This window comes from Salvelinus fontinalis, chromosome 27 (assembly GCF_029448725.1).
Source record: "Salvelinus fontinalis isolate EN_2023a chromosome 27, ASM2944872v1, whole genome shotgun sequence".
In the NCBI taxonomy this organism is placed as follows: Eukaryota; Metazoa; Chordata; class Actinopteri; order Salmoniformes; family Salmonidae; genus Salvelinus; species Salvelinus fontinalis.
Window position 1 is genome coordinate 29,767,562 of NC_074691.1, and position 24,573 is coordinate 29,792,134.

Sequence of the window (24,573 nt, forward strand, 5' to 3'; positions counted from 1 at the left end):
CTGTTAAATAACTCTGACACCCAGTAGCTTAAGTATGCTGAGTGCTTATGCTAGCTTATTAGCATTAGCCAGCCCTTATGCTGAGGGAGACTGGCTAGTTAGTTACCGCCACCCCTGCACAAACCTGTGGCCAACTCTGCTGCTGCTACAGCACTTTGACTTTCTGCCCTCCACCTCATTCACTGCTGTCTGCTCATGCTCAAAGTGCTTGCTTTTTTTGCCTCTCTTTTTGAAAAAGTTCCCAAATTCCATAATTGCTCTGTGCTATGCTGCGTACTCTGGCTGAGTGATGTCGTGGTAATTTCCTGTATTACTAAATGGAAAGAGTTTACAAACCACACAAGTCAGAGTTTTATTTTACATTCCATCTTTAATTATATGAGTTTCACCATAGCCCTTTTGACTCTCAGATCAATTCAGTGTCTATAAATGAATTCTCTGAGTGCCTTACAAAAGAATAGTTAGTATCTTTTATAGCCAAGATACACCCCTCAACTCACATGACAAACCACAGATCTTAGGCCTTTTACTTGAAAGAGGAGTATCCCATAGCCAGATAGCAGTAGCTATAAATTATCCTTCAGTTTGGTCTCTTTAGACGAGATTCTAATCTCGTTCTTGGTACCACTTAGGACCAAAACATTACCTAATCCAATGGCATATATCAATTGTCAGTTCTAGATACTCCCATCTCAAATACACCCCCTCCTGGACAAGCTCAGAAAGGGGAGTGATTCTCTAGGTCATATACCAGGTCAAGATTCATACAACATCAGAGGAGTAATACAATGATTCCAGACACTGCCATACTCCTCCCCCAATGGGAAAAGAAGGGAGTGACTAGCGTACAGACATAGTGGAGCCCTTCTCCCTTTCTAATATTCTGCATATTATGAAATATGTTACCTAACTAATTCTGATTCAGCTACGACAGTGACCAGTGTTTTGCTGAGTGATTACATTGACGTCTAACCGGTGGTGTAGGGTTGGGGTCAAGAGATGTGAGTGGTCCACTGCATTGTGAAATCTCAACCAATCACAGCAACCACTGTCACCCCAGGGTCTTCTTGCAGTTTCTGCTATATTGCATTGTATATTTCTGTCATAAATATTCAGTTAAACAATTGTTTTAAATGTGTGGTTATGGTATCTCATATCAGCCTGAAATAAATTCATAAAATACATTAAACAAAATATATATATTTATTTTACCATCAAAAGATTTGGGGCTGGCGCAAAAACATCCGGGGCTGAAGCCCCAGAAGCCCAGGCCTAATGACGCCACTGATCAGTCAGTTTCCCATCCATTGATACTGTAGAGCGCTGGATTTCCTAGTTTACTCTATTGATAAGCAGACATTTTGTCAAGAGATCCTAGATTTTGGAAATACAGTATATGCAGCTACCTATCCGTCAGGCTCGTGGTTGTGTCAGACTCTGCCTTGTTGTTTATTGGCTAGTTTGAAGGAGAAACTAGGAAGCATGTATTTAGTTGTCTCTTGTCAACATGCTGCTGCTTAAGTTTACTCATATCAAAAGTTGGAGTTGTAGGTACTCTCAAAATATAAAATGAGGCTCTAAACTTGTTGAGCAAATAATATTTCTGCAACGGTAGTTGGAGCTGGATTTTCAAGCTGCCAGTGTGATCAACAGCATCACATGACAGATCTAACACAGTTCCACCTCCGACACCGATAAAACAACCGGTATGTGGGTGTTGACCATAGTTAATCTAATAGAATCGAGCCCTAGCCCTATATCAGATGGTGTTTTTTATTCTTTGCATGGATGTTCTATGCTTGGATTCTGTTGTCATTCACTCAGAATCAGTCAATTGCCATAATCACTCATTACCTTGGGCCACTAGGGGTTGTGTGTTTCAAATTTGTCATTAACAAAAAAATATATATATTTCAATCAATTATTTGAATTTTGATTGTAGGTCAATTATTCTTCACATTCCTTAACTAAAATATGTGGCTCTGAGTAAATTGTAATACGTGATGTATTTAATTCTAATCAGGTATTAAACTCAGCAAAAAAAGAAACGTCCCTTTCTCAGGAACCTGTCTTTCAAAGGTAATTCGTAAAAATCTAAGTAACTTCACAGATCTTCATTGTAAAGGGTTTAAAACACTGTTTCCCATGCTTGTTCAGTGAACCATAAACAATTAATAAACATGCACCTGTGGAACGGTCGTTAAGACACTAACAGCTTACAGATGGTAGGCAATTAAGGTCACAGTTAAGAAAACTTAGGACACTAAAGAGGCCTTTCTACTGACTTTGAAAAACACCAAAAGAAAGATTCCCAGGGTCCCTGCTCATCTGCATGAACATGCATTAGGCATGCTGCAAGGAGGCATGAGGACTGCAGATGTGGCCAGGGCAATAAATTGCAATGTCCATACTGTGAAACGCATAAGACAGCACAACAGGGAGACAGGACGGACAGCTGATCGTCCTCGCTGTGGTACACCACGTGTAACAACACCTGCACAGGATCGGTACATCTGAACATCACACCTGCGGGACAGGTACAGGATGGCAACAACAACTGCCCGAGTTACACCAGGAACGCACAATCCCTCCATCAGTGCTCAGACTGTCCGCAATAGGCTGAGAGAGGCTGGACGGATGGCTTGAAGGCCTGTTGTAAGGCAGGTCCTCACCAGACATCACCGGCAACAATGTCGCCAATGTGCACAAACCCACCGTCGCTGGACCAGACAGGACTGGCAAAAAGTGCTCTTCACTGACGAGTCTCGGTTTTGTCTCACCAGGGGTGGTGGTCGGATTCGTGTTTATTGTCAAAGGAATGAGCGTTACACCAAGGCCTGTACTCTGGAGCAGGATCGATTTGGAGGTGGAGGGTCCGTCATGGTCTGGGGCGATGTGTCACAGCATCATTTGGAATGAGCTTGTTGTCATTGCAGGCAATCTCAACGCTGTGCGTTACAGGGAAGACATTCTCCTCCCTCATGTGGTACTCTTCTTGCAGGCTCATCCTGACATGACCCTCCAGCATGACAATGCCACCAGCCATACTGCTCGTTCTGTGCGTGATTTCCTGCAAGATAGGAACGTCCGTGTTCAGCCATGACCAGCAAAGAGCCCGGATCTCAATCCCATTGAGCACGTCTGGGACCTGTTGGATCGGAGTTCGAGGGCTAGGGCCATTCTCCCCAGCATTGTCCAGGAACTTGCAGGTGCCTTGGTGGAAGAATGGGGTAACATCTCACAGCAAGAACTGGCAAATCTGGTGCAGTCCATGAGGAGTAGATGCAATGCAGTGCTTAATGCAGCTGGTGGCCAGTCAAGAAACTGACTGTTACTTTTGATTTTGACCCCCCCTTTGTCCAGGGACACATTATTATATTTCTGTTAGTCACATGTCTGTGGAACTTGTTAAGTTTATGTTTCAGTTGTTGAATCTTGTTATGTTCATACAAATATTTACACGTTAAGTTTGCTGAAAATAAACACAGTTGACAGTGAGGACGTTTATTTTTTTGCTGAGTTCATGTAGTCCAAAAGAAAATGCAACAGATAACTGATCATTTAAGATATCAATTGCATAAACAAATTCATCCAATTTACTCAAATGTATTTATAAAGCCCTTTTTACATCAGCCGATGTCAAAGTGCTATACAGAAACCCAGCCTTAAACCCCAAACAGCAAGAAATGCAGATGTAGAAGCACGGAGTATAGTACTGAGAACATAGTAGAGTAAGAAAGCAACCTCATTAGAAAAACACTTATATATTTTATGATTATGCCACCATAATCATTCTATTAACTTAGGTGAATTTAAGATAACCCATGTGAAAAATAATAACATTTTTGGAAACTATAGTTGTTAACATATGTTATTTCTGGCAGAGGCAGGATTTGAACACGGTACCTTCGGGTTCAATCTTCCGTTTCAAATACAGGAAAAAAACTACGTTTTCATTGTTTTTCAGCTTATCGTAATAAATAATGAATAATAAACACATCATGAAGAAGAACCCTTAACCTTTCCCTTTTTGTTATTTTCTCTCAAATTTTTCCCTCCTTTTCTTTCAACGCTCTTTTCCCCTTCTTCCTCCCTTCTTCTCCCCTCAACATACTATTGTTCCCCAGCTTCGAGTTGGCAAGGCTACATGGTAACACCTAATTGCTGTTACCCAGATCCCCCTTGCAAAACAGGTTTTAAACCTCAAGGGTATTTTCCTGTTTGTGTGAAGATTTAATTTTAAAAAATGCTCTGAAAGGGTCATCCTCTAGTTGTTGTAACGATCGTCATATAGAGGAGAAGGAGAAGACAACGGTGCAGCGTGGTAAGTACTCATAATTATTTTTAATGAATACGACTACTATAACAAAACAACAAAAAAAAACGATAAACGAACAGTTCTGCAAGGTGACATACACTAAACAGAAAACAACCACCCACAAACAACAGTGGGAAAACAGGCTACCTAAGTATGGCTCCCAATCAGAGAGAACGATAGACACCTGACTTTGATTGGGAACAACACCAGGCCAAACACATAGAAATAGACAACCTAGACATACAGCATAGAATACCCACCCACATCACACCCTGAGCAAACTAAAAATGGAAACATACAAAGCCATCTACGATCAGGACGTGACAGTTGTCAGGCAGGTTCTTTTGCATTTCTCATGAAAAGGCATGATGACAGTTGTGCCACACCTCATCACTAGTCTGGTTGAAATCTAGTGCATGGATTTACATGGATCGCAAACCCTAACACTAACAAGAGGCCTCTTAATGGTAAGGAACTGTTTATTTTCTTTCTCAATCCTGATTTCACTGTTAAGAGTTTAAAACATCTTGATTTAAAGATGTTCTATAAATGTAACATGCTCTGTTCAAAAGTTTAGTATTGTTTAGGAGAATGAAGCCATACACCTTTATGCAGTCTAACCTGTCCTCAGGATATTGTTAACTAACTTGAGGACACTTTACATGCTAGCACTGCTAATAATAGCCTTTATGGTTTCCTATTCTTAATGACTGTCATTATTCTGTGTTTGTGCAGTAAAAACTGATATAAAACTTCAGAAAACTGCATGACTCACCATACACTGATTATGAGTGAATTTGAGTCAGATGGAAGAGAGAAAATAGGCATTTTAACTTCATAGATTTAGCCAGTGGTAACTTGTGGAATAGACACCGGCTGTAACGTCAGGTGAATGATGGGTGCAGAGTCAGGCGCAGAGAGATCAAAAGTATTCCGGGGACAAAACGCTTTAATGTCCACAGCATAAAACAGGAACAGGTACAAAAGGTTGATGCCAAAACACAGGCGCAAAACAACCCACAGACCACTGTTTAAAATAAAGCTGGATAGCGAAAATCCCACAAACAAATCATACACTCACGACGTAAAACGTGAACACACAAAATAAGCCCGCACAAACACTAGCGGGCGAAACTAACCTAAATAGTACCCCTCCTAAAACCCAAACAAGAAACAGGTGAAAACAATTAGACAGACATAAACGAAAAGGAAAAAGGGATCGGTAGCAGCTAGTAGACCGGCGACGACGACCGCTGAGTGCCACCCGAACGGGAAGGGGAGTCACCTTCGGTAATATTCGTGACACCGGCTGAAATGCGGTTTGAACCAATCAGCATTAAGGATTAGAACCACCTGTTGTATAATATAGAAACTCATTCTGATGTCATAGTCAATTTTCACATTGTTCCTTTTTTATATACATATAACGTCTAAAATGTAGGTGTGTTTCTTTCTTACAGGACAAACATGTCATCAACAACTTCCAACCGAAGACATCATCTAACTCTGATAGCTGCTCTTGGGGTTTTGTGTTCAGTGCTACTATTTTTTGTTTACTTTAAACCCTCATCTACTGCATGTTCATCTCGGTTGGATGATTTGCAATTTTTGTCAAAGGGAGATGTTTCCTCATCTACCAAAAAGCCTGTGGAAAAGCCGCTTGTGTTGCTCTGGTTCTGGCCACTGGGTTTGAAATGGAATTTTGAAATCTGCAAAACCCATTTCAACATCGATAGCTGTGTTCTGACAGATGACAGATCCCTTTATGACAAAGCAGACGGAGTGGTTGTTTTTCAAAAAGGCATCAGCTGGGACCTGAAGAACCTGCCTCAGTCTCCTCGTCCACATTTTCAGAAATGGATCTGGTTTAATGTGGAATCACCAACAAATACTGCCAGAATACCAGGTCTAGAAAACCTATTTAACCTCACTTTGAGCTATAGACGAGATGCTGACATCACAGTGCGAAATGAATTGACAACCGTGAAGACTGAAAAGGACAGTGAGTTTGTGCTGCCGAAGAAAGATAAATTGGTTTGTTGGATTGTGAGCAACAACAATCCTTCAACTGGGACAGGAACCAGAGCAAAGTACTATCAAGAGCTGGTCAAACACATCAAGATACATGTTTTTGGTTCTGCTTTTACAGGGAGTCGTTTGAAGTATGAGGAGTATTACTCAACCCTTGCTAGCTGTAAGTTCTACCTTGCATTTGAGAATTCAATCCACAGAGACTACATCACAGAAAAGGTGAACGGACCACTTGCAGCAGGAACCATACCGGTAGTCATGGGCCCACCCAGAGAGAACTATGAACAGTTTATCCCAGCTGGTTCTTTCATTCATGTAAATGACTTTACTAATGAAAAGGCACTGGCTGACTTCCTCCTCCAATTGGACAAGAATGATGAGATGTATGTAAGTTACTTCACTTGGAGGAGGTACCTTAATGCCAAGCCCCACCTCCTGACAATGCAGGAAGAGTTTATTCAACCTGTTTGTTTAGCCTGTGAACACATAGCCAGAGACAAAGGATATTATAATGTTGTCCACAACCTTTATGAATGGTACTTTGGATGAGGGTTTAGACATCATTTTGTAAGGACAGAAAATATAATTTTACCTTAGCTACGTAAACAGAATACCATTTTAAAAGTGTCTTTGGATTTGGGGATATTTTGATTCATAATATTTGTGTATCAATTCAAAGGATGGGCATTCAAGGTTTTGGGGCATATTTTTTTATTAAACACTTTGGAAGCAGCATACACTGTAAACCCCAATGTGCTGTCATTACTCAACTTTTAAGGAACCCATTGCACTTAACCTTTTACTGCGATGGGCTAAATCAGCTGATCACACAGAGTTATTCTTGGTAGTTTTAAACAAATCTACTTTGAAACCAAAGTATACACCTCACACACATGGTTATGGGCTTAAAGAAAAGACACATGTACCATGTCAGATATAGAGTTGAAATGTTTTACATTTTATATACATCACAGAAGACTGAACTATAACGAAATGGTTTAACATAGAAACACAAGATTTTAGTCTGTGGAAATATTATAATAACATTCCACCCATGAGGTCAAAGACGGCGCTTTTGGTAATTGATTGCAGGAAAGGGCTACTATATCTGAATACAATTACTTAAAGTAATTTTGTAGTCATTACTCACACCGATAGAGTCACTGTGACCCTGTAGGGCAGAGGTATCAAACTCATTCAAGGGAGGGCCAAGTTTTGGGGTTTCTCTTTCAATGATGACCTAGACACCCAGGTGAGGGGAGTTCCTTACTAATTAGTGACCTTAATTCATCAATCAAGTGCAAGGGTGGAGCGGAAACCCACAGACACTCTGCCCTCCATGGAATTTGTTTGACACGTGTTGTAGGGGGTCCAGATTTGAGTTGTATAATTTTTTTGCCGTTTGTATGACATTTGAGTAACGCCTCCAATATAATTTCCCAGTGTGCCTAGTCTTTTTGAGTGAATTGCAGAGTTACAGTCATGGGTGGTACAGTATTTGTTAGTGACAGAGACATGGTTGTTGAATTAACTCATTTTTAGTTGTGCGAGTGGCCTTCACCAAGTGAGTTCCCAGGCAAATGTTCTCGTTATAGTTCAACTCTTAATGAAAATACATAACATATCCTGTAAGGCCTTATTTTAAGGCCTAGTGAAATTCCAGTAACTTTACCATATTTTCAAAAAATCCTAATCTTCCAACTGGGATTCCTGAAAAACCTGGGAAATGTACCATAATTTTGCAACCCCACCTGCAAGTCACATTATGCTGGCTTGCAAAGTGACGTATAACTCCTATTGGAATCCAGACAGAGTTAGGATACCTAGAAAGCCATTTAAATTGGAACAACCATTTCAGTAATGAGTGCAAAAAATCTAACTAAATGATTGGATTAATTTAGAAAAATGTATGTTATTTATCTTTGTGTAGCATAGCATTAATCCATCAATCACTCAATGTACATGCAAAACACTTGTTTTGAGTGTGCTACATAAACATTTTAAGAAATAAATTACTTTTCATTGACTTTGAGTATTTGAGTTCAAAATACCTTGGGGTTTACAGTACCAGTGTGTGGATTTATATTTTTCTAATAGATACAGTGCTTGACTTGGACTGAAATAGGTGCCGGTACTCATTTTGGGTGCGGATACTGTTTATATTTAGGTGCAGGAGCTCCAGAATACTTTGGAGCTAATATTCTATAAGAGGAACAGGAGCTCTAGCAGCAGAACATTTGAGTTGCTGGTACTCCGCTCCGGGGAGCTCCTGCCCAAGTAAAGCACTGAATCTGCTTCTACATCTGCACTGCTTGCTGTTTGGCGTATTAGGCTGTTTGTGGTTTTAGGCAGGGTTTCTGTACAGCACTTCGTGACATCTACTCATTTAAAAAGGGCTTTATTAATACATTTCATTTAATCGATGTCTTCCTCCCGGATCCAGCATCTTGGAAACGTTTTATATTATGGATGTCCGCATTTCACTCTTTTTAACACATAGCAAAAATGTTCTCCACTACCCTTACAAGTGGTACTTTAGTTGAGCATATTAAATTCACATTTATCACCTGAAAAATGTATTTTACTTAATCAGCAAATACATTTACTTCTACATATACCACATAAATATTATGAATAGTTGTTTCTGGTCTGTTTTGGTGAACTGTTTGCTAACACATGATTTCAGCAGTAGAATGGATGAATATAATTACAGAAAATGCTGGATCAAATGTTTTGCCTGCGTCACAGCGCATGGAGAGTACCTTGAGGTCAAGCACAATCGCAAGTTACATTTTCTTCTAATATTGCAAGACAGTGAGTTTTGATGTCTAAAAAGTTGCAAGTTTGAGGTTGTGTTGTCAGAAAGCAGAGAGTGTTTAATTAGAGGAGCTTTTCTGTACTCCTGGGTCACATGGTATCACACCTAGATGGGTTGTTCCTGAATTGCGGTGGCATTTGGAAGAAAATGAAGTACATTTTTCATTTTACATTTTTTTTAAATGGATTAAAAAAATATATATATATATTTCTCCTTTATTTAACCAGGTAGGCTAGTTGAGAGCAAGTTCCATTTGCAACTGCGACCTGGCCAAGATAAAGCAAAGCGTTTGACACGTACAACAACACAGAAATACACATGGAATAAACAAACATAGAATCAATAATACAGTAGAAAATCTATATACAGCTCTCCAGATCTCAACCCCATAGAAAATCTTTGGAGGGAGTTGAAAGTCCGTGTTGGCCAGCAACAGCCCAAAAAATTATGTTTCCACCCCCATGCTTCACAGTAGGTATGGTGTCCTTTGGATGCAACTCAGCATTCTTTGTCCTCCAAACACGACGAGTTGAGTTTTTACCAAAAAGTTCTGACCATATGACATTCTCCCAATCTTCTTCTGGATCATCCAAATGCTCTCTAGCAAACTTCAGATGGGCCTGGACATGTACTGGCTTAAGCAGGGGGACACGTCTGGCACTGCAGGATTTGAGTCCCTGGCAGCGTAGTGTGTTACTGATGGTAGGCTTTGGTCCCAGCTCTCTGCAGGTCATTCACTAAGTCCTCCCGTGTGGTTCTGGGATTTTTGCTCACCGTTCTTGTGATCATTTTGACCCCACGGGGTGAGATCTTGCGTGGAGCCTGATCGAGGGAGATTATCAGTGGTCTTGTATGTCTTCCATTTCCTAATAATTGCTCCCACAGCTGATTTCTACAAACCAAGCTGCTTACCTATTGCAGATTCAGTCTTCCCAGCCTGGTGCAGGTCTACAATTTTGTTTCTGGTGTCTTTTGACAGCTCTTTGGTCTTGGCCATAGTGGAGTTTGGAGTGTGACTGTTTGAGGTTGTGGACAGGTGTCTTTTATACTGATAACAAGTTCAAACAGGTGCCATTAACCTCTACCGAGCACCTACCCCGGGTCCGGGAGCACCCCCCACCCCCCCCACACTGATTAGCATCGCTAGCATAGCGTCACAATTAAATAGTAGCATCTAAATATCATTAAATCACAAGTTCAAGACACCTAATGAAAGATACAGATCCTGTGAATAAAGCCACCATTTCAGATTTTTATAATGTTTTACAGGGAAGACACAATATGTAAATCTATTAGAAAACACGTTAGCAAAAGACACAATTTTTTTACTCCAACAGTTTTTTCCTGCGTCAGTAGCTATCACTAATTAGACTAAATAAAAATATATATAGCCACTAACCAAGAAACAACTTCATAAGATGACAGTCTGATAACCTATTTATGGTATAGCATAGTTTTTTTTTGAAAAATGTGCATTTTTCAGGTATAAATCACAGTTCTACATTGCAGCTGCAATCTGAAATAGTGCCGACGCAGCCAGAACAATTACAGAGACCAACGTCATATAAGTAATTACTTATCTTAAAACATTTCAGAAAAAATACACAGCGTACAGATATTGAAAGCCCAACATCTGGTGAATCCAAACATTTCAGATTTACTAAATGTTTTATAGCGAAAACAAAATGTAGCGCTAAATTAGCATAGCCACGCCAGCCAGAACCAGCTGGGCGCCCACGACCAGTTCACATGCACGACAGATATATGAAATAACATCGTAAATTGGGTCTTACTATTGCTGATCTTGCATCAGAATGTTGATCAAGGTGTCCTTAGTCCTGATGAGTCGTTCAATCCATTCATAATGGCAACTTTCCCTCTTCATTTAGCATATGTACTGGTCGACTGGCCAAAGTAAAAAAAGTCACAGAACGGAACACGGCAAAACTCCCGAAAAAATTCAAATAATCTGATTAAACTATATTGAAAAAACATACATTAGACATTAAATACATTAAACATACATATGGTCACATGTATCAAACAAACTTCGAGACGGAGATAGTTTTCATCCGTAACGGCAGCAAAACAGTAGACAATCGCACCTCCAAATCGCGCGATTCAGAGAACCGGAAGTTGTCGGTCACGCCAAAGAAATAGGTCTTATTTCACGTCAGTACAAGATAAACAAAGAATTTCTCCTCTGACGTCCTCTTGACACCCAGAGGAAGACGAATGAAGTGTGTTTCGGGTCATAGGTGGCGTGACCATATATAGGCAGAGCGTTGAAGCGAGCATACACATCTTGCATTCTTCTTCTTGGTCAGGGAAAGTGCTGTCAAATGACTTCTGTTTCACTCAGAGACAAAATTGAAACGGTTTTAGAAACTATAGATTGTTTTCTATCCAATGGTATTAATTATATGCATATAGTAAGAGCAATAATTGAATAAGAGGCAGTTTAATCTGTAGAGGAAATTATGCTAATGCGAAAACAGCACCCCCTGTATTCTCAAGAAGTTAATACAGGTAACGAGTGGAGGACAGAGGAGCCTCTTAAAGAAGAGGTTACAGGTCCGTGAGAGCCAGAAATCTTGCTTGTTTGTAGGTGACCAAATACTTATTTTCCACCATAATTTGCAAATAAATTCATTAAAGATCCTACAATGTGATTTTCTGGATTTTTTTTCTCATTTTGTCTGTCATAGTTGAAGTGTACCTATGATGAAAATTACAGGCCTCTCTCATCCTTTTAAGTGGGAGAACTTGCACAATTGGTGGCTGACTAAATACTTTTTTGCCCCACTGTATGTGCAGAAGATGAATGTGCAAGTTGAGATACTGGGGTGCAAAGGAGCAAGATAAATAAATAAATACAGTATGGGGATGAGGTAGATTTGATGGGCTATTTACAGATGAGCTATGTACAGATTTGGGTACATCTTTCTATTCTGAATCAACTAATATGGCCGCTTAATCACTTTAAATAATTTTTTACCACTATGATAACATTGTTCCACCAGTAGGAGTACTAACATTGTCAAGTTGTCTAGGTGTTATAATTATTTCAGCTCTGCCCAAACTTGAAAACGGCTTGCTCAACCCGTGAAGGATGCAAAGGGACAACTCAATTCCTTTCCAGTGTTTTATTATGGTTTTGATGCCATTTGTTGAATATGTTGAAACAGTTGATTTGTTGAATAGAGTAGTTGAATGACAGAGGAATAGGGAATAGGAATAGGAATAGCAATAGCAATAGGTTGATAACCTTAAACAGAGAATAAACATGCATTATTTTACACTAAACAATGCATGACACAGCAACAAAGCATAGCTTTGAATAAAGTAAACATTTAAACAATTTAATCTAGCACTTCTAGCAATTACTTCTGCAGTCAGAAAATATCCATAACAAAAGCAGTCACCACTCCTACCAGAGTTAAACATGTAAATTGTGCTAAGCACTGGATGCAACATAAGAAATAATTCCAAACATTACATACCAGTTGCATCTTTAGAGTTGAACATCGAGCTGTGTGTATGTTGAGGACCAAACATTTTATACCCATGCTGCCGAGAAAGCTTTCCTTCGAAGTTTGTTTATACCCATGCTCATCTGCCAGGTGGGTTTTGGGTTATCTGCCCTCTTGAGGCCTGGAGGTCTTTAAAGGAAGAGCTGCCATTTTGCTCATGTTTTGAGTGCTCTGTTTTTTGACGCAACACCTCCCACTTGACCTCCTGGTTCTTGAACCCAAGGAGGTCACACGAACCTCGATGTTGGGCAGGTTCGATTTCAGCTATCAGGCTCTTCCTTCTTCAACAGGAAGTAAAACAATGATGCGTCTGACATCCCTATAAAGAACTGTAGCAGGTATTTTAGTTGAGAGTTTCTTTGACTTCTCTTGAGCAGGCTTCACAGTTGGGACTGGGTAGCTGGGAAAAGTTCTGACATGCCCATCTCTGACGATGCCCTTCTTGTCAATGTTGACACTGATGACTCTGGCTAGTTTGTAGTGACCCCTCCAGTCATTTTGGTAAGCCAGTAGGAAGCCTTCAGTCGACTGGTCACTAACAACATCTGTGTGTATAGCTCTGGATACCATGCAACAGAAGACAATACCCCACACCTTGAGCTTGGTTTCTTTTTCACCTCGTCCTTGACGTCATACGGTCCAAATAAGTCTACTGTTGTGTACTCATGGTCTGGCTGGTGTTATCCGCTCGGATGGAAGGTCACTCATGATCTGTTGGCACTTTCTGGCCCTGGCCTTTCTGCACACCACACAGTTGTCAACTCTCTTTTTAGCCAGCTTCCGGCCTTTTATCACCCAGGCTTTCTTCCTCATCCGGAGGAGTGTGCCTGCTATTTCTTCATGGTTTGCACTATGGGCCTCGAGCTACATTTACATTTAAGTCATTTAGCAGACGCTCTTATCCAGAGCGACTTACAAATTGGTGCATTCACCTTATGACATCCAGTGGAACAGCCACTTTACAACAGTGCATCTAAAAGGAGAGTGGATATCCATGCCTCATATGGTAGAATTGGTACGGCAGTTTCGTCCTCATCAAAGATCTGGAACCTTCCTCCACAAACTAAGAGCCCAGTCTCTTTATCTCTGTAAACAGCGAGTCTGTTGAGAGTGGTGTCTTGAAAGGTTATACCTTCTTGAGCTGCAAGGAACAAGTCTCTTAGTGCATCTTCACACTGTACCTCCAGTTTGTTGAAAGAGCGTCCTCCCACTTTGGTTTATCTGAGGCTGAATTCTTGGTCAACATTTCTTTCCATCTCGTTGCGGCTCTCCAAAACCAGGCAATGACTCCGATCAGCCTGGTCAGATTTCTGAATTTCCTGATGTCAATCAGTTTTGTTACCGCAGAGCCGGCTGGTGACCTTCGGATCCGAGTCTTGGGTTCATCTGGGTTATTTTGCTGTGCATCACTCTGGTTTCTCTTGACCTGCGCTCTGGTCAGTGCTGCCGAGAAAGCTTTCCTTCGAAGTTTGTTCATACCCATGCTTATCTGCCAGGTGCGCATGTAAAAGTAGTCCCTCCAGAAATCCTGGCTCAATTTTTTAGTTCCACCCGTGTTTTTGGGTTATCTGCCCTCTTGAGGCCTGGAGGTCTTTAAAGAAAGAGCTGCCATTTTGCTCATGTTTTGAGTGCTCTGTTTTTTGACGCAACAAACATCAATGATGGTAACACCAATGACACATTTGTTGGTATTTGAGGATTTTCTTAAGTATAGGCCACATATGCTCAATTCTAAGGTCATTAACCATTTACATATAATTGACTAAAGTGATATGATTGTTAGTTTTTCTCAAAAATGTAATTTCCCTTCAATTAAACTGAGAAACAATGACGCTATTTATTTAGTCACGCAACATTATTAATGCAATCCGCAAATTTATGACATTCTAAAAGGTGTGAATAGCTAATACTTTTCTTTAATATAGACCCCTCCCCGATAACAGTTTGCCAATGAAGGGAATGTTCAAGGTCCTTGAATATTTTTCTAATGAGTGATACAACAATGACATAAACCTTAGGGACATATTATTTGTTAACTTTTTTAAATGTATCTATACAATGTAATACATAGTTTTGTTTACTTTCTAGCAATTCAAAATAATAGATGGATATTTTTTAAACTCCAATGTCACTACAACTCTACTCATCACTACTGGGACAAGACATTTTGCATTTCCTAAGTACATCAAACAATGCATAAAGGTAACGTTTTGCATTAGAAATGACTTGCATTATATTTTATTTCTACTTGAGTCAAATGTTATTAAATTAATAGTACTTCTACTTGAGTAGGATATTTCGGTACTCTTTCCACCCCTGGTGACTGAGTGAAAGAGGGAGTTCTGGAGTCTGAAGTATATTGAAGTCTGGCATTTTTTTGTGTTTTTGCACTTGTTAGTACTGCTTTTGTATTAATAAAGACATTTGCTTCGTACATTTTTTTATGTTAATATATTTTTCACAAATCCTTAAACATTTTTTACATACAGATGTGCCCTTTTGCAACTCATAAAACAAATTAACTTAGTTCCTACTGTACATTATTTCCTCTCTTCCTTTTTCAATTTAATACAGAGAAAAGATCATGTGTAGCAACATTCCGGTAACCTTAGCGGAATGAGCAAATTGTATTTAATTTTCACTCAATTCCTTTAACCCTGAGTATTAGTTGTGTATTTGATTTGTTTGTATTATAATTTGTGTACTGTTTGACATTTTAACTGCACGTTGGGAGATTCGCTGTAACATCTGCTAACCTTATTGGTACTGTGTACCAATAAAGTTTGATTTGTTTTCAAATTAGCTACTTTTACATTTTATTTGAGTTGTTTTTTTTACACCAATAATTTTACTTCTACTTAAGTACAATTTCATTAAAGTACAGTACTTCTGCTTGAGGAAGATATTTAATTACAGTGGATTGAAAGCTACCTATCTAACAGAACACAGAGGTTTTCTTTAATAGAATCCTCTCTTCCTTAAACCTGGTAGAGTGTGGTATACCTCAAGGCAGCTGTCTTGGTCCTTTACTGTTTAACATTTTGCTAATGACCTACTACTAGCCTTGAGTAAAGCCTGTGTGTCCACAGCACTGACCTTTTCCACATTTTGTTAAGTAACAGCCATATTCTAAAATTTATTAAATTGTTTTTTTCCTCATCAATCTATACACAATACCCCATAATGACGAAGGACAAACTGTTTTTTTTTTAACTACTGATATCACATTTACATAAGTATTCAGACCCTTTACTCAGTACTTTGTTGAAGAACGTTTGGCAGTGATTACATCCTAGAGTCTTCTTGGGTATGATGCTACAAGCTTGACACACCTGTATTTGGGGAGTTTCTCCCATTCTTCTCTGCAGATCCTCTCAAGCTCTGCCAGGTTGGATGGGGAGCGTTGCTGCATATCTATTTTCAGGTTTCTCCAGAGATGTTAGATTGGATTCAAGTCCGGGCTCTGGCTGGGCCACTCAAGGACATTCAGAGATTTATCCCGAAGCCACTCCTGCGTTGTCTTGGCTGTGGGCTTAGGTTCGTTGTCCTGTTGGAAGTTGAACCTTTGCCCCAGTCTGATGTCCGGAGTGCTCTGGAGCAGGTCTTCATCAAGGAGCTCTCTGTACTTTGAATTAATCTTTTCCTCAATCCTGACTAGTCTCCTAGTCCCTGCCACTGAAAAACATCCCCATAGCATGATGCTGCCACCACCATGCTTCACCGTAGGAATGGTGCCATGTTTCCTCTAGATGTGACGCTTGGCATTCAGGCCAAGGAGTTCAATCTTGGTTTTATCAGACCAGATAATGTTGTTTCTCGTGGTCTGAGAGTCCATTGGGTGCCTTTTGGCAAACTCCAAGCAGGCTGTCATTTGCCTTTTACTGAAGAGTGGCTTCCGTCTGGCCACTCTACCATAAAGGCCTGATTGGTGGAGTGCTGCAGAGATGGTTGTCTTTCTGAAAGGTTCTCTCATCTCCACAGAGGAACTCTAGAGCTCTGTCAGTGACCAGCGGGTTCTTGGTCACCAATCAGACCAAGGACCTTCTCCCCCGATTGCCCAGTTTGGCTGAGCGGCCAGCTCTAGGAAGAGTCTTGGTGTTTCCAAACTTCTTCCTTTTAAGAATGATAGAGGCCACTGTGTTCTTGGGAACCTTCAATGCTGCATAAATGTTTTGGTACCCTTCCCCAGATCTGTGCCTTGACACAATCCTGTCTCAGAGCTCTATGGACAATTCCTTCGTCCTCATGGCTTGGTTTTTGCTCTGACATGCGCTGTCAACTGTAAGACCTTATATAGACATGTGTGCCTTTCCAAATCACGTCCAATCAATTGAATGTACCACAGGTGGACTCCAATCCCGTTGTAGAAACATCTCAAGGATGATCAATGGAATCAGGATGCACTTGAGCTCAATTTCGAGTCTTATAGCAAAGGGTCTGAATACTTATGTAAATAAGATATTTCTGTTTTTATCTGCAAAAATGTCCTAAAATCAGTTTTTGCTTCGTCATTATGGAGTATTGTGTGAAGATTGCTGAGTAAATTGTTTTATTTGATCATTTTTAGAATAAGGCTGTAACGTAACAATGTGTGAAAAGTCAAGGGTTCTGAATACTTTTCAAATGCACTGTCTGTACGCTGATGACTCAATGTTATACACATCAGCTACCACAGCAAATGAAGTAACTGCGACCCTTAACAGAGCATCATTCAGCTTTAGAATGGGTGGCTAGTAATAAGCTAAAAAATATATTTAAAAAAACTAAAGGCATTGTATTTGGAACAAATAATTTGCTAAACAATAAACCTCATCTAAATCGTATACTGAATGTGACAATTGAGGAGACTAAACTGTAACCCTAGATTGTAAACTGACATGATCAAAACATATGGATACAATGGTTACTAAGATGGGGAGAGGTCTGTCTGTGATAAAGCGCTGCTCTTCTTTCTTGACATTACAATCAACCAAATAAGTCCTACAGCCCCTAGTTTTATCACACCTGGACTACTGCCCAGTTACACTGACTGTACCAAACATTAGGAACACCTTCCTAATATTGAGCTGCACCCTCTTTTGGCCTCAGAACAGCCTCAATTTGTCGGGGCATGGACTCTACAAGGTATCTAAAGTATTCCACAGAGATGCTGGCCCATGTTGACTCCAATGCTTTCCACAGTTATGTCAAGTTGGCTGGATGTTCTTCTGGTGGTGGACCATTCTTGATACACACAGGAAACTGTTGAGTGTGAAAAATCCAGTAAGTGTTGCAGTTCTTGACACACTGAAACCGGTGCGCCTGGCAGCTACTACCATACCCATTCAAAGCACTTAAATATGTATTCTTGTCCATTCAACCTCTGAATGGCTCACATACACAATCCGTGTCTCAATTGTTTCAAGGCTTAAAAATTGATCCGTGACTCCTCCCCTACACTGGCTAAAGTGGATTCAACAAGTGACATCAATAAGGGATCATAGTGTTCAGCTGTTCAGTCTGTCATGGAAAGAGCAAGTTTTCCTAATGTTTTGTACACTCAGTGTATATGGGCAGTGTTGTAAAGGGCCCAAACTAACTATTGCACTATTTCTGTTATTTGTGCTATTGTCAATTGTTAATGTTATTTTGTCTTTTATTGTATACATTTGTTGTTTGTCTGCCACAAGGTGGCTTTTTTTCTTCTCCTGCACTTAAAGATATGAAAGAGTTCAGTAAAGGACCACTGACAGAGAACCTTTTCCTGGATGGACTGCCCAATCAGAAGTTGTTTTTCCAGTCATACCAGTACACACACACACACACACACACCCCATGCACCACTTCCTCATCCATTGGCTTTATTTTTTTAAACTGCCCTTAACCCCACATTGGTAGCTTTGTGTAGACAGACAGGCATACTGACTTCATTGTCTTAAGCAAAGGTGTACTGTTGTTACTGTAATTGAGTAGGTTCTCTGAGCACTTGCACTTTTTTTTATTAGAACATTTACATTTACATCATTTAAGTCATTTAGCAGACGCTCTTATCCAGAGCGACTTACAAATTGGTGACATTTACTTCTACTTGAGTACAATTTCATTAAAGTAACAGTACTTTTACTTGAGTAGTTTATTTCAGTACTCTTGACGCCCTTGGTGACAGTGAAATAGGGAGTTTGTGACGGACATTGTGAATGGGTGAGTGAATGAATGCCAGTCAGTCAGTCCCATGGACATATAACAAGTAACAGAGGGTTGATTTATTTGCACATTTATAACAATTAAAAAAGCTTATTTACATAAGCATTCAGACCCTTTGTTATGAGACTCAAATGGAGTCCTGTTTCCATGAGTCATTCTTGAGATGTTTCTACAACTTGATTGGAGACCACCTGTGGTAAATGCAATTGATTGGACATGAATTGTAAAGGCACGCCCCTGTCTATATAAGGTTCCACAGTTGACAGTGCATGTCAGTACAAAAACAAAGCCACGAGGAATTGCCCGTAGAGCTCATAGACAGGATTGTGAAGAGGGAAAGATCTGGGGCAGGGTACCAAAAATGCAGCATTGAAGGTCCACAAGAACGCAGTGGCCTCCAATATTCTTAAATGGAAGAAGTTTGGAACCACCAAGACTCTTCCTAGAGATGGCTGCCCAGCCAAACTGAACAATCGTGGGAGAAGGGCCTTGGTCAGGGAGGTGACCAAGAACACAATGGTCACTCTAACAGAGCTCCAGAGTTCCTCCCCTCACCCGGGTGTCTAGTTTTTCATCAAAAGGAAAACCCCAAAAGCAGCAAACACTAGGCCTCCTCCTTGGAATGAGTTTGACACCTCTGTCCTACAGGGTCACAGTGACTCTATCATTGTGAGTAATGACTACAAATTCACTTTAAGTAACTGTTTTCAGATATAGTAGCCCATTCCGGCATTCAATTACTAAAAGCGCCATCTTTGACCTCAAGGGAGGAGTATTATTCATATTTTTTAGAATTCCATAATTAATAAAGAAGATTAAAAAAATACAAACCTGGTGTTTCTACATTAAACTGTTTTGATTGGGTTTAGTTTTCTGTGATGTATTTTAAATGGAATGGAAACTCAATGTAACACATTTCAACTCTATCTGACATGGTACAGGTGTCTTCTTTTTTATAAGCCCATAACCATGTGTGGAAGGTGTATACTTTGGTTTCAAAGTAGATTTGTTTAAGACCACGGAGAATCACTGTGTGACCAGCTGATTTAGCCCACTGCAGTAAAAGGTTTTAAGTGCAATGGGTTTCCTGAAAAGTTTTGAGTAATGACAGCACATTGGGGTTTACAGTGTATGCTGCTCCAAAGTGTTTAATAAAAAATAAACCTTATACCTTGAATACCCATCCTTTAAATTGATACCATAATATTTTGAATCAAAATTACATAGCCATAAGCTCAAATAATATTTTCTGTGCTTACAATATTTTGGCTAAACCCTCATCCAAAGTACCATTCATAAAGGTTGTGGACAACATTATAATATCCTTTGTCTCTGGCTATGTGTTCACAGGCTAAACAAACAGGTTGAATAAACTCTTCCTGCATTGTCAGGAGGTGGGGCTTGGCATTAAGGTACCTCCTCCAAGTGAAGTAACTTACATACATCTCATCATTCTTGTCCAATTGGAGGAGGAAGTCAGCCAGTGCCTTTTCATTAGTAAAGTCATTTACATGAATGAAAGAACCAGCTGGGATAAACTGTTCATAGTTCTCTCTGGGTGGGCCCATGACTACCGGTATGGTTCCTGCTACAAGTGGTCCGTTCACCTTTTCTGTGATGTAGTCTCTGTGGATTGAATTCTCAAATGCAAGGTAGAACTTACAGCTAGCAAGGGTTGAGTAATACTCCTCATACTTCAAACGACTCCCTGTAAAAGCAGAACCAAAAACATGTATCTTGATGTGTTTGACCAGCTCTTGATAGTACTTTGCTCTGGTTCCTGTCCCAGTTGAAGGATTGTTGTTGGTCACAATCCAACAAACCAATTTATCTTTCTTGGGCAGCACAAACTCACTGTCCTTTTCAGTCTTCACGGTTGTCAATTCATTTCGCACTGTGATGTCAGCATCTCGTCTATAGCTCAAAGTGAGGTTAAAGAGGTTTTCCAGACCTGGTATTCTGGCAGTATTTGTTGGTGATTCCACATGAAACCATACCCATTTCTGAAAATGTGGACGAGGAGACTGAGGCAGGTTCTTCAGGTCCCAGCTGATGTCTCTGTGAAAAACAACCACTCCGTCTGCTTTGTCATAAAGGGATCTGTCAACTGTCAGAACACAGCTATCGATGTTGAAATGGGTTTTGCAGATTTCAAAATTCCATTTCACACCCAGTGGCCAGAACCAGAGCAACACAAGCGGCTTTTCCACTGGCTTTTTGGTAGATGAGGAAACATCTCCCTTTGACAAAAATTGCAAATCATCCAACCGAGATGAACATGCAGTAGATGAGGGTTTAAAGTAAACAAAAAATAGTAGCACTGAACACAAAACCCCAAGAGCAGCTATCAGAGTTAGATGATGTCTTCGGTTGGAAGTTGTTGATGACATGTTTGTCCTGTAAGAAAGAAACACACCTACATTTTAGACATTATAAGTATATAAAAAAAGGAACAATGTGAAAATTGACTATGACATCAGAATGAGTTTCTATATTATACAACAGGTGGTTCTAATCCTTAATGCTGATTGGTTCAAACCGCATTTCAGCCGGTGTCTATTCCACAAGTTACCACTGGCTAAATCTATGAAGTTAAAATGCCTATTTTCTCTCTTCCATCTGACTCAAATTCACTCATAATCAGTGTATGGTGAGTCATGCAGTTTTTCTGAAGTTTTCTATCAGTTTTTACTGCACAAACACAGAATAATGACAGTCATTAAGAATAGGAAATCATAAAGGCTATTTTTAACAGTGCTAGCATGTTAAGTGTCCTCAAGTTAGTATCCTGAGGACAGGTTAGACTGCATAAAGGTGTATGGCTTCATTCTCCTAAACAACACTAAACTTTTGAACAGAGCATGTTAAATTTATAGAAAATCTTTAAATCAAGATGTTTTAAACTCTTAACAGTGAAATCAGGATTGAGAAAGAAAATAAACCATTCCTTACCATTAAGAGGCCTCTTGTTCGTGTTAGGGTTTGCCATCCATGTAAATCCATGCACTAGATTTCAACCAGACTAGTGATGAGGTGTGGCACAACTGTCATCATGCCTTTTCATGAGAAATGCAAAAGAACCTGTCTGACAACTAGAGGATGACCCTTCAGAACATTACATTTCATGGAACCTAATCATCGTCATTATCTTTTTATTTAACCTTTAAACAACCAGTAAAATACCCTTGAGGTTAGAAACCTCTTTTGCAATGGGGACCTGGGTAATAGCATTAGGTGTTACTATGTAGACTTGTCAACTCAACGCTGGGGAACAATAGTATGTTGAGTGGGGGAAAAAAATGGGGGAACAAATTGAAAAAGAGAGAAACTAATAAAAAGGGAAAAGTTGAGGGTTCTTCATAATGCATGTCACGATCGTCTTCTGGAGAGAGTGAGGACCAACATGCAGCGCGTGGAAAATACATCTTCTCTTTATTAAAGAAGGAAAAAAACAAAACAACAACCGTGAAGCTAAGCAAGGACTAAGTGCACAACATAGAACATCGACATAGACAATTCCTCACAAACAGCTAAAACCTATGGTTGCCTTAAATATGGCTCCCAATCAGAGACAACAATAACCAGCTGTCTCTAATTGAGACCCAATTCAGGCAACCATAGACTTTCCTAGATACATACACTCAACCATAGACACAGCTAGACTTCTATACTAAACATAAACCCAACTACTCTAATTAACCCCCTAAACCTTACAACCACCCTAGACACTACAAAAAACACATACATTCCCCATGTCACACCCTGACCTAACTAAAATAATTAAGAAAACAAAGAATACTAAGGCCAGGGCGTGACAATGCAAGTGTTTATTATTCATTATTTATTATGACAAGTTAAAAACCAAACATTTTTGTATTTGTATTTTTCCTGTATTTGAACCGGAAGAGTAGATCCGAAGGTCCCCAGTTCGAATCCTCCCATGGCCAGAAATAACATTTCCAAACAAAAATTATAGTTTCCAAAGTGTTATTTTCACATTGGTGAAATTTAAGACCACCTGAGATAATATAAAACCACCGAGATAATATAACGATTATGGTAGCATAATCATAACATATAGAAGTGTTGTTCTAATTAGGTTGGTTTATTACTGTACTATACTCCCATTACCTTGTTCATCCAATTAAACTCAGCAAGAAAAGAAACGTACCTTTTTCAGGACCCTGTCAAAGATAATTCGTAAAAATCCAACTAATTTCACAGATCTTAATTGTAAAGGGTTTAAACACTGTTTCCCATGCTTTATTGAACCATAAACCATTCAATGAACCATAAACAATTAATGAACATCCACCTGTGGAACAGTCGTTAAGACACTAACAGCTTACAGAAGGTAGGCAATTAAGGTCACAGTTAAGAAAACTTAGGACACTAAAGAGGCCTTTCTACTGACTTTGAAAAACACCAAAAGAAAGATGCCCAGTGTCCCTGCTCATCTTCATGAACGTGCATTAGGCATGCTGCAAGGAGGCATGAGGACTGCAGATGTGGCCAGGGCAATAAATTGCAATGTCCATACTGTGAAACGCATAAGACAGCAACACAGGGAGACAGGACGGACAGCTGATCGTCCTCGCTGTAGTACACCACGTGTAACAACACCTGCACAGGATCGGTACATCTGAACATCACACCTGCGGGACAGGTACAGGATGGCAACAACAACTGCCCGAGTTACACCAGGAACGCACAATCCCTCTATCAGTGCTCAGACTGTCCGCAATAGGCTGAGAGAGGCTGGACTGAGGGCTTGAAGGCCTGACGTAAGGCAGGTCCTCACCAGACATCACCGGCAACAATGTCGCCGATGTGCACAAACCCACCGTCGCTGGACCAGACAGGACAGGCAAAAAGTGCTCTTCACTAACGAGTCGCGGTTTTGTCTCACCAGGGGTGGTGGTCGGATTCGTGTTTATTGTCAAAGGAATGAGCGTTACACCAAGGCCTGTACTCTGGAGCGGGATCGATTTGGAGGTGGAGGGTCCGTCATGGTCTGGGGCGTTGTGTCACAGCATCATTGGAATGAGCTTGTTGTCATTGCAGGCAATCTCAACGCTGTGCGTTACAGGGAAGACATTCTCCTCCCTCATGTGGTACCCTTCCTGCAGGCTCATCCTGACATGACCCTCCAGCACGACAATGCCACCAGCCATACTGCTCGTTCTGTGCGTGATTTCCTGCAAGATAGGAATGTCAGTGTTCAGCCATGACCAGCAAAGAGCCCGGATCTCAATCCCATTGAGCACGTCTGGGACCTGTTGGATCGGAGTTCGAGGGCTAGGGCCATTCTCCCCAGCATTGTCCAGGAACTTGCAGGTGCCTTGGTGGAAGAATGGGGTAACATCTCACAGCAAGAACTGGCAAATCTGGTGCAGTCCATGAGGAGTAGATGCACTGCAGTGCTTAATGCAGCTGGTGGCCACTCAAGAAACTGACTGTTACTTTTGATTTTGACCCCCCCTTTGTCCAGGGACACATTATTATATTTCTGTTAGTCACATGTCTGTGGAACTTGTTCAGTTTATGTTTTAGTTGTTGAATCTTGTTATGATTATACAAATATTTACACGTGTTAAGTTTGCTGAAAATAAACACAGTTGACAGTGAGGACGTTTATTTTTTTGCTGAGTTCATGTAGTCCAAAAGAAAACGCAACAGATAACTGATCA

At 40.2% G+C, this 24,573-nt stretch overlaps 2 protein-coding genes across 3 annotated transcripts in view; one reads left to right on the forward strand and one right to left on the reverse strand.

Annotated features, from left to right (window-relative positions):
- Nucleotides 1-5,772: 5,772 nt before the first annotated feature.
- Nucleotides 5,773-7,978, forward strand: LOC129825422 (4-galactosyl-N-acetylglucosaminide 3-alpha-L-fucosyltransferase 9-like). The gene has a single exon (XM_055885515.1). The coding sequence runs from the start codon at nt 5,786-5,788 to the stop codon at nt 6,896-6,898; it is 1,113 nt and encodes a 370-aa protein (XP_055741490.1). The 5' UTR covers nt 5,773-5,785; the 3' UTR covers nt 6,899-7,978.
- Nucleotides 7,979-18,676: 10,698 nt separating this feature from the next.
- LOC129825423 (4-galactosyl-N-acetylglucosaminide 3-alpha-L-fucosyltransferase 9-like) overlaps nt 18,677-24,573 on the reverse strand; it is a 49,800-nt gene continuing 43,903 nt past the window's right edge. Inside the window, exons 1-2 of one of the 2 annotated variants that reach the window (XM_055885517.1) lie at nt 21,836-21,913; nt 18,677-21,280 (exon numbers count right to left, since the gene is read on the reverse strand). In XM_055885517.1, coding sequence (XP_055741492.1) covers nt 20,161-21,273 — 1,113 coding nt within the window. In that variant the 5' untranslated portion in view covers nt 21,274-21,280; nt 21,836-21,913 and the 3' untranslated portion in view covers nt 18,677-20,160. Of the gene's footprint in view, nt 21,281-21,835; nt 21,914-24,573 lie in introns of those variants that run through there. The other variant, XM_055885516.1, reaches the window with a different exon arrangement.